Raw genomic sequence first — 14,279 nt, 5'->3', positions numbered from 1 at the left:
ATCCTAATTTGTTTGTCACGTCTTTAGTGTCAAATGCAACGAATGCGATAGACAAAGACAAGCTTCCCAAAGGCCAAAACTATTAAACATATGTAGCACATTATGCCTCGGTGGCATCTAAAAGAAAAAAATAAAAAAAGGTCCACACAGACAAAAATTCCGTTTTTAATATCTGAGCTAAACTTTGGATGCCGACAGTAGCCAATAATATTATGAAAATAGTTAGATAAAAATGTTTAAAATATTTTTTTAAAAGATATTTTTTAATAATTAAAATTTAATATATTTAATTGATTAAATTGTATTATTTTTATTAAAATTATATCAGATAAATTAATTTAACTGAAAAAATAATAAATTAAATTTTGAATTGATCTAAATTAATATTATTTTTTATAGAAAATGACTACAATATCCTATTATAAAAAATGACTAAAATATTTCTATTACGACTCCCTAATATTATTTGGAGTCAGATTTGTATAGTAAAATGCAAAGTTCTGTAGAGTAATATTACCGTCAAATTAATTTTTTATTGTATTACATATAATTTTCAAAAATATTACATACAGACTAAAAGTTAGATATTACTTCAGTTTTTTATATTTATATTTTAATATATATTTTATATTAATAATTAATTAAATAGTTAATTTTTTTATGTATATTCAATATAGTTGATTTTCAAAAATGCTACGTGGAAAATAGAAAACAATAATGATTGATTGTTTGTATGTAATAAACTAGCTAAGGGTCAACATTTTCCATAGCATATGAATTTGGACAAAAATTTCCAATTTTGGAACACATGTATGTGTTGTATAACGAAGCATGATAATGGGATACGATATACGACTAAAACAGATGAAGGGTTTGGTTGGGCAAAGCTGACAGAAAATCAGTGTACGATAAAGTAGAGAGAATCTAAAGATGCTAGAATCTCTGGAGAATGCCAATTAAGAATAAGAAGGATTAATCAAATCCAGTAATTAATTGTAACAAAAACTGAATGGATCTGATAGAATAAATAAAGTAGTGGTACTACAGATATAAGAATGAGAAGATGGATAAAAAATGGTTAGGTACCTGCTTGAACAACAAGCTGAGAGAACGTCGCTTGTTGGATTGGTCATCATGATCATCATCGTCATCATCAACTACCATCACAATCTTCTTCTCCATGGCCTCTGGTTGAGATTCAGGTTCAGGTTCAGGTTCAGGCTCAGGTGCTTTCTTTGCCTTTGCCTCTGCATCTTCCTTTGATACTTTGGGCTTAGTGGCACAACCTCCCATTCTATCTCCTTTTTATTTATGTTTTTGTGTCGTCACACAAGAACAACGTAAGAGTAGAGGCAACCAATTAATTTAGAGAGGTACCAATGAATGTGATGGAACAACAATGGTGCTAAAAAATTAGGGAAAGTGTAGGCATTTCATCCTCTCTGCTCTCTCTTCGACTGCTTATTTTTTTTGTAGGGCATGCATGTATAACCCCCCTTTAATTTGACCCAGTCAAATCAAACTCCCCCTTTCCTTAACTATATATACCTATAAATGTTATTTGTATAATAAACTCTCCCATCATTATATATAATTTATTTTTAATATATATTTATATTTTAACATATATTTTATACTAATAACTAATTTTAGTAATTAATTTTAATTTATACCTAACATATTTTTTATTTATTACACTATTACTAGTTAAGCTTAAGAGATTTTTTTCTCACAGTATATATCAAACATTAATTTATCACGAATTTTATAACATTATTCAATTAAATTTACGTATTTAAATAACTTTTAAGTATTGAATTTAAAATAATTAATTTTACTACGTTAACACCCATGAATATTCTCAATAGTAGTGGACCCTTGGAGGAGTAGATATTAGGTATTTTCATTACAAAAATATAACATGGTGGTTGCTAGTTGGTGTCATGTACATTATGATACAGTTGCATCAACTAACATCCATCAAACATTAAACCCACTAAACTATAATCCTTCATCTATCTGTATGCACTATTTGTTTATACTTTATACTAATCGTGCTCATGTTACTGTAATTATTTGGGTCACAGCATCTTCAACCGCCTTCATTTGAAGCAATAAATAAATAAATAAATATAACGTGGTAAGGGACGAAAATGATTGAACACACAGTATGGGGGCCCGGCCCATGGGAACGTTGTTGACAATTTAATGGCAACCTTGGCCACATATGAGAATACTGTTGTTGTTCTGTTGCAATGAAAAGAAACCGAAATACGATCGATGCGTCAAGGCACAGCACACGAAATTGTCGTACACTATACACTTGTGGCTTTATTAACCTTCTACAGCAACTTCAACCTTTCATCGTTGAGTTAATTAAGGAACCAACGCAATCACTTCACGTTAAAAGGCATCCATATAGGTTTAAACTATATGTAACTATGCCAATTGTATATTAAAATTAGTTATAAAATCAATTATCTGTAAAATATAAGATACATAATGAAAGTAAGTTAAAACAATATATATATTTTATATACAAATACATAATGACTGTATATAGTATTGATGTTGTTTGACAAAATATTTTCGCCTAAAGTCAAAATAGGAGTACAAGATTAATACTGCTAAAATACACTGAAAAGTAAAGATAAAAAGTGAAGTCTTAGAATAAAAACTAAGAGGTCGAAGAAGATCTCTCAAGAGGAGCCGGAAAATGAAGTAAAGTCTCATGATTCCCTCATATAAGTTGAAGGAAGCATCTCCTTATAGAGGCAAAGAGCATGTCTAAACTCGGGTAAATGAATGTAAGTAAAAAAAGAGAAAAGTCGAAAACCTTAAAACTGATATTTTTGAGAGAGGAATACGAAGAAAGAAAACTTAGCCAAATTTCACAAAGATTATAATCTAAAAACAAGGAGATTGAACCTAAAAAAGGGATAATAGTCATAACTAAAACGTGTTTAGTTCCTAAACTTGAACTCAAAGCAATGTTAATTATTTTTAAATAGATGTTTATTTCTTTTAATTCGATTTACTCATGCACAGTTAATAATGGTTCACTAGGTGTGCGGATGGTTATTCTAATGTTAAGGTTTAGGAGATAATTTGGGGTGGAGTATTTTTTTTACTTTATTAAGTGCATGTTTGGGCGCCATTATTTTGTTAAAAAAAGATCTTTTTTTAATGAAAAAAGATCTTTTTTTATTTTTTAACGTATTTGGCAAACTTCTAGTAGTAAAAGTAAAAGCACTAGTAAAATCAAAAAAAGATCTTTTTGAGAAGCTGTAATTTACATCTTTTTTTAAAAGATCTTTTTTTCTTAAAAAAAAGATGTTTTTCATGTAATAAATAAACAAAAAAGTACTTTTATATTATTATACCCAAACAAGCCCTAAGTCAATTCTAGAGCTCATTATTTATATTGTTTACAAAAGTCATTATCTACCTAGCAAAACTGTATCAAATAAGTGGGGAATTAAAAACTATCAAGATGTGGGTTGAAGAAATCGGCATCTAAGAAAATAGCTGCTTCTCGGAATATGGGTTGAAGAGTTAAGTATCCAAGGAAATAACTGCTTCTCAAGATGTGGGTAAACTATATGATCTCCAAACAATACTAATATGAGTAAAGAAACTCATTTATAAATAGAGATTATGAAGATCAATTGGGATGACTTCCATTCTAAAACTCACTACTAATACACTAAAATTCCGAAGAATTTTTTAAGTCACACTGATAAGGTAAAAGAGATAGAGTACAAGTTGTTTTTCTGTTCATTTCTTCTCTCTTGTTTTCTTTATTCCTTGTTTTACGTTCTTATTGTCTTTTCCAATTTCACTACATTATTTGTTTTCCATTTTTCTAGCATTGTAATATTCAATTTTTGTTTCAAATTATTGTTAGATTTTATTTCTTGGCAAGGTCTTTGAAAATTATTGATAATAGTTGTATACTTTTTCATTGTCAATAAAAGTTAATTATTTTTGCATTAAGCATCTTGCATCTTACAAAGTTGCTAAGTCAACTTACGTAAAAGAGGAGTCATATTTACATCTCAAATTGAGATAAGTGATATAAACTTGGTTGTTAATCTGTGTCACAGTCCAAAAACCAAAATCCAAACAAAAAATATATAAATTTAAAACAGTTAATTGTAGTTCAACTCCGGTCCAAGACATGGATTGCACTATGATTGGAGTGCTGAGATGATGGTGGTTTTTCTTTGCCCCAAAAATATATAGAGGCAGAGAAAAAGAAATGTGAGAAAACTACTGAATAAAATGGTAGTTGTGGTGTGCTTATTGTTACAACTTACAAGTCAGAACGTGCTGCCCATCATTCCTTGTCATATAATAAGCATGCATGCTTCTTAATCCTTCTTATAAAACTATTAAATAAGTGGTAACATAGCAACCCCTTTAGTGAATTGTGAGTATGGTGGGCGCATGTGGCGGATATCATCATATCCACATTCCATAATCCATCATGTTTTGGCCTGATAGCTAGGTGAAACTTTCTTTCAAGTGACAAATATAAAATTTGAATCGAATCTTGTGTTTTTATTCTTTAAATTTTGATGTAGTGTTTATTTTGTTAACTAGACCGAAATGATTGTTCAATACTAGACTACTAGCAGGGAATGAATGTCAGAATTTGAATTCAGGGAAGAAATAAATAAATCGTTTTTGCTTGGGTGTGTATTCCCATCCACCATTGACATGTGTTAGATGTTGATCAATAATTGGATTAGGCTTGAACCATCTACTGCATTTATGGTCTAAGATAGTACACATTACACAACCAAATATGGCAAGATACACTGTTCAATCAATTTCCCTTTTATCACATAATCACGCAACAAATATATTATTAGCAATATTCACCTAACGTTTCAGTCATACATGTTACTGGTACTACTCCATTCAAATGTGCATGACAAAGTTCACTGACCATCATTATTAGTACTTACAATGTTTAGTGATGAGTCAAAACAACACCAAAAACTGATGATTGATGATGTGTGTTCCAATTTCCAAATGAATTCATACATCCAGCTGTAACTTGATTCAAATAAAAAAGTTGCTTTTTGTGTACATTTACATACCTTTATGTATTTAGGCCCCTGTTTGGTAAGTAATAAAAAGACTCAAATTTATTAAGAAAAGATAAGAGATACATAAAGAAGAAAATTTGACTGAGATTAAATGTGAACTAGAAGCAGAGAAGAACGACAGAGGCAGAGACCATGAAGCCATAGATGAAGATCAAGAAGGCAAAATGAAGAGCCCAATTCCTCTTGAACTTGCCAAAGTAGGAGTCAGGTGGTTCCTGGTAGTGAATTTCAAAGTCATCCTCAGCAACAAAGTCAGTGTTGGCAAGTCTGAGCTTCATGTCCCTGAGCTTCTCGGTGGCCAAGCCAAGTGTGAGCTTGTGGCACCTCCTCTGGTACTTGAATCCATTGATGCACCTGAGGGTCTGTGCCACGGAGACGTAGAACATGAGGTGTGCAATGGAGAGGAGAGTGATGGGGATCCAGCAGTGGCGGCATTGGAGGCGCTGCGGTGACTGAGAGAGTGCCAAGAAGACGAGTGAGAGGAAGATGAAGAGCAGCTGGAAGAGCTTCTGGAGCTCTTTCTTTTGGAGGTCAATGGCGCGCTTCTTCTCCAGCGTCTTCTCGAAGTGGAGCTGGATTATGGTGTTCAATGCTTGCAGTGCTGTTTCCTTCGGTACACCTTCACCTTCGTACTCTGCCATTGATGCTGCTCACTTCAACACAGATAACAAAAATGAACGTTGCCCTTTGCTCCCTCTCCTTTATTGGGACAACAAACAAGTTACTGTTGTTATTATTTGGATTTAACTAAGTTCTGCCAAGGGCATATTTTAAAAGTATAATAATATTTTTTAAATATTTTTGATATATTTAATGTATTAAAAATGTAAAAGAATTAATTTTTGTGGTAATTTTTATAAAATATTTATTTTTATAATATACTTAACCTATCTACTTAGGAAATAAGCTAAGCAAAATTCTTACTTTTATCAACTCAAACTTATTTGCACTTATTGGAGAGAGTAAAAACAAAATGTAGGGAGTAAATGGAGAGAACTCGAATGTGGAATCTCCAAGTTGGATGTATATGCAACGGTTAAATATATAATAATGGGCAGGACACAAATATTGAGGTTGGAACTTGAAAATTGAAATCTCTCTGCCATTTACCACTTGCCATTCATTCATACTATCCAAATGGTCCACTGTCCAAACTTTTCCGTTCAAAAATTAAGTTTTTTATATTTCATATACTAAATTTGTATTAAAAACATAAGAAAAATGAATTCTTTTTTAGTATTTTTAACAAGTATATTTAATTAATTATTGAAAAATTAAATATAAAATACGATGTATATTTTTGCTTCTTAAATGCCACATTAGTAAGGAAGTAGCGTATTTCTTTTTCATAAACCAACTTCTTCATGGATATTGTATTGCACTCTGGCTAATAACACTATTTAAATAAAACTTTAATTTTGATGTATTATAAGTGTAAAATAATTTTATATATACATTCAATTACATAATATCATATCAGTAAAAATAACTGTCTTTCACATTGAACTCGTGGATGATCATCCAAAAGAACGGATGTAATTGTACGAATGTGCATCAAAATTAAACTCTTCAAATAAATTGAATATTCCAAAGTATACCATCGGATATTTGTAAATCAGGTTAGCCCTTTACAGTTGGAAAAAGAAAGTATAACTATAAAGGGACTTGATTGATACAAGGTAACTGTAAAATGGCCATTAGTGAGTACTAATACTCACAATGCAACAGTAATTATAATCAACATAACACAAATTTTCAGCCCTAGTTTCTATCAAGAAAAAAAAGGGGACAAAATACTTAAAAATGGATTAATAAAAATATACATGTCTAACTCAAACCTATCGAGTTATGTTAAGACGACATAACCTTTTTAAACTCATCTTTAACTCCTTATTCCTTCACTAAAGGATGGATGAAGAGTGAACTGTGAACCCACCATCAAAGCAAGATCCACACTCTATCTTATGATGATGTAGTGATGAGTCAAAGTATGAGTTTTTAAAAATTATGTCACCCCAACATTTATCCTAAATAAAATACTACTTAACCTTGAGGATTACGACTTCTATCTTCAATTTTTTCCAGCACAAAGATATTACCTTTGTTGTCCCTTCCAATCCTCATGGTGTCATCAACATATCTATGAGAAAGATTGAAATAAGAAACAACAAGAATTTTCATCAATGATAGAATAAAAGACAGAAAAACAGCAAGTTTCACAGCCCTTTAGTTTGTCCATGATATGATCTTAGGATACGTGATTTCCAACCATCCCTCTGGATTGAAGATGCCCAACAGAAGATTATAGTTTTTCCGGAATACATGCATCAACTGTGAATGCAAGGAAGAAAATAATTTGAACTTGGAAAAATCAGACAAATATTAAAATCCGATTAATTAGGGTAGAGAAAAAATGCAGTATCTAATAGCATTACCTGATCAGGAATAATGGTGGAGCTTTCAAAGTTAATGTCAACCCTCTGTGAATTTCAAGTATTATCCAATTAGGTAGTTACTCAGCAGCAATAGTTATAGATTACAGAGAAATAAATTAAGATTGGTCAAACAAGAAGGTGGAGCTTTAACTGTTGCTGAAGCAATCTTGAAAGAAGCCTCAATACTAAGCTGTCCTGACAACAAACTCAACCCCTTTGCACTGAACTCGACCACGTTAACTGCTTTGCTCTCCATTTTAGAATCAAATGACCAATGCTCAAACTCAGTAGATAAAAGTTACAAAGATGAAATACTGGAAACACAGTTTGCATCTTCTAATGTCAAAGTTATATACAATCTCTCTACTCAAAATTTTGTAGTTTGTACCTTGGCTATGTCAATGGTTTGAAAAAACTCATCCAATGAGATAAAGTCTCTGAGGCCTAACTTGGTTCTCTTTGATCCCAGAATTGTGATTGTGCTATAAACAAGCCTCCAGCACCCAGCCACCTTCCATGTAATAGAAATTATTGATAGGGATAGCTCATAAATTGCAATTACAATCAGATATCAGATAATATAGGCAGAGTTGAAGTTACCTTGTCTAGTTCTAGAGTTGGCTCTGGAGTTGGATTCTGAGATTCTAGCTGCTGCACCAAACTCTCAATTTCAAATTTCCTGGCAGATGGGAGTCCAAAAATCCCCCTGTTGATTCCTTGAAACATATTTTTTATTGCAATTGATTTCAAACATATCACATACCCTTTCTGCATTGTTAAACAATGCTAAAAGCTTATAATGAAAAAGAAAAAGAAAAAGTAGATTCAATATTGTTGAAATGGGATACCTTCCACTGCCTGGTAAAGCTCCCTTTTCTTCTCAGCAAGTGTGTCATCCTTAACCAAGCCTGAGCCAAAGTTTTGTTCCCCAACTTTAACTATGGTGAAGGGTCTAAACCAGAGCGGTCTGTCACCAATTCTCAAGGTGTTCATCCTTGAAAGATTCTCAGGCGGAGCCAATCTTTGAAGCTTCATTATATCCAAGGTTCTAAAAATCACAGGACTCACATGACAACCGGCCATTGAAGAAGATTTAACTATAAGTGACAGAAAATGAAGCACAGGATAAGATCATGGCCTGACCCTGCACGCGCCTCTATCTTGTTTTTGTTGATAAAGATTGTGGCTCCTATTATTAGTGCCATCATTTTTGCTCTATCGAAACAGTGAACATGCATTTAGAGCAAGGTTGCGGTTTGTGGATAGGGCTCTTGAGACATGTGGTTCAGAAATCAGAATCATGGCCACATAATGTGGTCCACGAGATACCTTATGCTTTGGTCTCTCACTTGCCGAACTCATTAAACTCCTTATCCTAACAGTGACGGCATGTTGCGACACATTTCTCTCTCTCAAAATCAAAGTGCAAGTGTTGCAAAAATAACAAAACTAAAACCAGGAAAAACTTTCGAGTTAAAAATGTAAAATTGTAAAATTTAACTATTCAAGTTAATAACTTCAAAGAAGAAGACTGCATCAGTATTCCTATACTTTTAAGATTGCTTCCACCTTTTAACAATTTTCATCAACTAAACCAAGCATCCTCAAGTCAAAAAAGAAATTAAAAACATGAATCATTTATAAGTTCATACATACTAATAATGTAAACTTGGGTTTAGTGAAGATAAATACAACTAGAATCATCCATGGATTCTTATTTATACCCTATTGTAACTGAAAAGACATGATCCTAGGCAGCAGGATTTGCTTGGTTGGAGTCTTGCTGCAGCTATTTCCACTGCTCTGGGGTGACAGCTTTCTTGACAGAGAGAGCGTGAATCTCTTTCATTTCCTCCTCCAACGCAGCATTCACCATTCGATGCCTCTCCAGTAGCCTCTTGCCTTCGAATTCTTCTGATACAATCTCAACTACGAAACTTGCACCGCATCTAATACCGACATGAATTTTATCAGCTTTTCATCAACAAAACGGTTTAATAGCAAAAAATTCAAAGAAAAGTAAGTTTTTTTACCCTCCAGATGTATCAACTACTTCCTGAAACAGAAATACAAAAAGTGTAAGAAAATAAAAGAATACCAAAATTAATAGTTTCCCAGGAAACATATCCAGTATAGATAAACAGAGTCAAAGAGTGGCTGTTAGTGGTTGAAAAAAAGCAAATGAAAGAACCAGAATTCTACTTAGAAAATATGCAGCGTGGAATGAATGATGCAAGAAAGAAACCCTTGGGAGAAGAAATTGAACGAAAACAAGTAGTGACATACGAGGTGAGTAGGGTTGAGTTTGGATTTCAAAGAAGATTCAACTTGTTCCTTCGTCACACCCATCTCAGACGCTTATCACTTTCTCTTCCCCGTTTTGGGTTTTTTATATACGGAGTATGCGGCAAATTTACGCATTTTCTTAATTTCATTTTGCGTTATTCACAAGCAGATGTCATATCGGTGAACCGGCTGAACCAGTACCGGTTCTTCAGGGTGGCCGGTCTAATTTCAGAATGACAAACGAGAGAAACCCAAAGCCACAACCCACCCACACACTATTCAGCCTCAGACACGAGGAGCCCCAGTAGCGCCCAGATACGCGGGCCAATCAGCCAGAAATCGTCGTTAAGCACTTCACTGGTTTCACTGCTTCTGACTTATAGAAACGTAAGCCCACGGTATTTTCTTTCCTTTTTTTTTTTTTTGGTCATTGATGCAGATCCCTGCGATTGAGGAAGTACGTGAGGGTACAATATTAAGTCGTTAAATTAGTAATTAGTGAGTTTGTAGTTTAGGTCACATTATCAAATAATAATTCTGCATTTTCCCTAGGTTCACGAAGTTGTGTATATGTATATGATTCAATCAATATAATGTCTCTTCCTTTTTTTGTTGGGACTTCCATTGAGGCATTGGACATGGAAAAAAGTTGTGTGTTTATGTGCGCTTGTGAAACTTCCAGGAAACACCTTCACATAAAAATCTTCAATCTTTAATGTAAGAATCATTTTCTTATCTAATGTATTAGTGATCTGATTTTGCTAGTGTATATATTAATTTTGTGTTGTTTTACTTAAATCATAGATTATTAATTGGGATTCATAATTATTTCTTTTTCTTTAAATGATGGCTGATCTTTAAAAATGAAATCACTTAGTTTTTTTTATCAAATTTTTCTTTTCTTTTTCTAATGATATCATCAATTTTAATTATACATGAAATGCAAGATATATATCACTTTTCTTTATAAAAATGACCAATATTTGACTACAAGTAAAATTTTTTATTTTAATGTAAGTATAAAGTTTTTTAAGATTAAAAAAAATTATTGATTAATGCAATAATGAAGAATTAAAAATAAAATCATATCATATCTAACACATTAGAAAATAAAATATCAGTATAACTATATAAATTACATTAATCACAAGATTTTGATGCATAAATAAAATTTAAAATATTATTCTATTTTCAAAATTCAATCTAAAAATTATGTTTAATAACTTAATTCACACTTAACTAGAGTATATTCATTAGAATTATTTTTGTAACAACAGCTGATAAAAATAAAAATTTATTCGGGAGCAAATTTAAAATAAAATACTAGCAATTAAAGTGAATTTAATCAAGTATTAAAATAAAATAATGGTAAACAAGCTGTTGTATTAATATAGTGACATTATAAATTTGATTTGTTAATAGATTTATAATTGAGTCAAGGAAAAACGAAGCCAACTCGAACTTACTACGTTAACAGTTTGCTAAGTTAAAGTGATAATGCTGATGGCAGATTTTGAACTTTAATTTGAACTTATATATTAATGTGAATTTAGTATGGTACCGAAAGGAAATTAAAATTTTTTTATGACATAAAAGATACAATACCAGATAGCCAAAGTAAGAAAAAGAGAAAACAAAAATTTCAGTATCTGGGACAGAGACTGGGTGACTGAGACTTAGTATCATGTTTGTTGGTTTAGAGACTAGTACTAAAATTTTAGTATCTGTTCCCAAAATTTCAGAAGTACCTCCAACAAGTGGGGACAGGGGACTGAAATTCGGTGGGACGAATACTGAAACTTTAATAACATTTTACATCTAAAATATTGTCATTTCAATTAATTAATTCCAAGTTTATTCTGTGTACAAATTAAATTAGAGCTTTATTCTTATTTTAGTATCTGTCTTCCACTTTACACCAAATACAATACTAAAACTTATTTCAGTCTCAGTCTCTTAGTTTCTGTCTCTCAAGTTTAGTCTCTCAATCTCAGTCTCTCAGTCTCTGTCGCTCTTCTAAACACTACCTAACATAATCGCTGACGAAAACAATGGCGAATATTATCTGATCCACACTGTCACCACATCGGATAAGATCCACACTCTAAAAGGATCGGTGTGGTTGTTGTAAGAACCGGAGTTTTCACGAAATAAAATAATTTAAATGCCCATATTAAGTTCCGAAAAGTTAGAATGAGAATTTGGAGATTTAAAAATGATTTTTGGACTCAGTATGTCTTTCTGAGTCGGAAAATGTGTTTTCTGCGAAAAACCGTAAAAAATCGTGAACCGACAGTTGAACCGGTTTAAGTCTGCCGAGAAAAAGTGAAAACGGTCAGAAACCCTAGAAACATGTTAGAAATAAAAAACCGGACATTAGTGTTAAATGTTTGGCCTAAAGTTAGGTCGAACGAGCTAAAAACGCTAGCGGGTTGGACCGGGCTCAAGTTTGGCCCAAGCCCAACATATATAAGGGTTCATTAATGAACCCATTCAACCCAACATACCCATAAACACACACACACCAGCTGCAAGAAGGAGGGCGGAGAAGAGAGAAGAAACACTATTCACCTCCTCACTCTTTTCATCATATCTTAAGCTACGGTACTCCGATTCGCGTGCCGTCAGCGGCTACGCAAATCTCTTGCCAAGCCCATCATTTCTATCTAAGTTTTGTGGTAAGTCTCTTGATTTTACCTGCCCAATTTTCGTTCCCTTGTGAAATTCGAGTTTTAGGGTTTGGTTTTGAGTGAAATCTTGTGATTTAGGTGTTTAGGTACACTCTAGCACTTAATTGCTTGTGGTTTTGGCTTCCAAAACTGTTGGAAAAGGTAAGAGCTCTTGAAATCCTTGTGATTTTATGATTATATTGAGTCCTAGATTGGTTAGTGATGGTTTGTGTGTATATAGCTTGTTTGTTGTGAGTTTGGGAGCTTTTGGAGCTTGTTGGAGTCCTTTTGGAGGCTTGCTTGTGGTTGGAAGCTCAACTTATGCTCTTTTGAGGTTTTGGTTCATATTGAGAATCGGCCAAGGTGTGGTTTCGGTTTTCTCTTTGTAGTATATAATATTCATGGACACTTAGACTAGTGAACCATAGGATATGTTTGGATTTAAATGGTTGTTGAGTTGTTGAATGATGATATGTGATTATTTATGATGAATTAATGATTGTTGGGTGTTGAATGTTGATGTATGATGATTTATGATGGGTTGAGGAATTTTTGAGTTCAATGATGATGACTAATATTGATATGATGAGGATGAATGAATGTGTGGATTGAAAGGTGGTATGATATGTTATATGTGATGTTGAGGTTGTTGGGATGTTAATTGATGATTTGGAATGGTTGATAAATGGCTACATTGATATTGGTAGTTGGACATGATGAGAGATTGATAATTGAAATTGATGATAGAATGATGATTAGTGTATGTATTGGTGAGAAATTGTTTGAGATGTTATATGTTTGATGCTTGAGATGGAGAATGATGAAGTGTGATGGAAAAATTGGTGGAAATGATAGATGGCGACCCAAAAAGAGTAGATTGTGTTGCAATTGGTAGTTTGGTATGATTTTGGGTGGATGTGGTTTGTAAAAGTTGGTAAATTATTTTGGGAGTTTTGGTAAAAGTTGGTTTTTGGTAAACTTTGTCTGATTATAACTTTTGCCTCGGTTTTTAAAATTTGTTGAAATTGGTTTAGAATTAAAGTTTGTTGAAAACTCTTCAAATCGATATAAAGTTTGTAAAATTTAGAATTTTGTAGAGGAAGTTATGATCATCCAAAGTTGGTGTTAAAAATCTAAAATTCTGCCAAGTTGCATAAATTTTACGATTTCTGGTATGTGCGCACGCACAACCCTGCGAAAATTGTAACCTGTGCATACGCACAGACCTGTGCGTACGCACACGCAGGGGAAGGCTCTCTGTTTGCGGCGCTAGCACAGCTTGTGCGTGCACATACCAATAAGGATTTGCGACCTGTGCGTACGCACAGTCCTATGCGCACGCACACGTTAGGAAAGCTAGTCTGTTGGGGGCGCTGGCACAGGTTGTGCGAGTGAACAGGTATTGTGAATTTTGGAACCTGTGCGTACGCACACCCCTATGTGTATGCACACGTCTTAAAACTCTCCAGAGCGTGCACGCGCACACCCCTATGCATACACACACGCCGTGTTTCTCAAATTTTAACTTTGTTTTCAATTATTCCACCTTCCCAATAAGGTTGTGAGCTTCTATAACACCATTTTAAGACTCTTGGGCCTAGTTTTGGATATTTGAACATGGGATAGGACCTAAGGAATTTGATTTGGTATTATTTCGAAAAGTTAGAGAACAGAGGCTTAGGTTTCTGGTGTACTAAGGATGGGTTTGATGGAGTGCGAGGGAAGAATAGTTTGTGAATTGAAAAGTTAACGAACTAGTGAGTTTGGAATTG

At 33.2% G+C, this 14,279-nt stretch overlaps 4 protein-coding genes across 4 annotated transcripts in view; all 4 read right to left on the bottom strand.

Moving 5' to 3' along the window:
* Window positions 1-1,508, bottom strand: part of LOC107480353 (histone chaperone ASF1) — a 16,969-nt gene extending 15,461 nt beyond the window's left edge. Inside the window, exon 1 of the mRNA XM_016100481.3 lies at window positions 1,087-1,508. Coding sequence (XP_015955967.1) covers window positions 1,087-1,293 — 207 coding nt within the window. The 5' untranslated portion in view covers window positions 1,294-1,508. The remainder of the gene's footprint in view (window positions 1-1,086) is intronic.
* Window positions 1,509-5,008: 3,500 nt separating this feature from the next.
* Window positions 5,009-5,948, bottom strand: LOC107480325 (uncharacterized). The gene has a single exon (XM_016100453.3). It carries the CDS (start codon window positions 5,756-5,758, stop codon window positions 5,216-5,218), a length of 543 nt encoding a protein of 180 aa, XP_015955939.1. The 5' UTR covers window positions 5,759-5,948; the 3' UTR covers window positions 5,009-5,215.
* A 747-nt stretch (window positions 5,949-6,695) lies between these two features.
* LOC107480355 (fibrillin protein 5 homolog) lies at window positions 6,696-8,766 on the bottom strand. The gene is made up of 7 exons (XM_016100483.3): window positions 8,401-8,766; window positions 8,153-8,268; window positions 7,941-8,063; window positions 7,704-7,802; window positions 7,553-7,597; window positions 7,375-7,448; window positions 6,696-7,257 (listed from the first exon to the last, which is right to left on the bottom strand). The coding sequence occupies exons 1-7, from the start codon at window positions 8,633-8,635 to the stop codon at window positions 7,161-7,163; spliced, it is 789 nt and encodes a 262-aa protein (XP_015955969.1). The 5' UTR covers window positions 8,636-8,766; the 3' UTR covers window positions 6,696-7,160.
* A 395-nt stretch (window positions 8,767-9,161) lies between these two features.
* LOC107480356 (protein BOLA2) lies at window positions 9,162-9,995 on the bottom strand. Its single transcript, XM_016100485.3, has 3 exons — window positions 9,839-9,995; window positions 9,586-9,608; window positions 9,162-9,501 (listed from the first exon to the last, which is right to left on the bottom strand). The coding sequence occupies exons 1-3, from the start codon at window positions 9,899-9,901 to the stop codon at window positions 9,342-9,344; spliced, it is 246 nt and encodes an 81-aa protein (XP_015955971.1). The 5' UTR covers window positions 9,902-9,995; the 3' UTR covers window positions 9,162-9,341.
* Window positions 9,996-14,279: the final 4,284 nt, after the last annotated feature.

Source organism: Arachis duranensis, chromosome 3 (assembly GCF_000817695.3).
Source record: "Arachis duranensis cultivar V14167 chromosome 3, aradu.V14167.gnm2.J7QH, whole genome shotgun sequence".
In the NCBI taxonomy this organism is placed as follows: domain Eukaryota; kingdom Viridiplantae; phylum Streptophyta; class Magnoliopsida; order Fabales; family Fabaceae; genus Arachis; species Arachis duranensis.
This window is presented reverse-complemented; position numbering and strand designations above follow the sequence as displayed.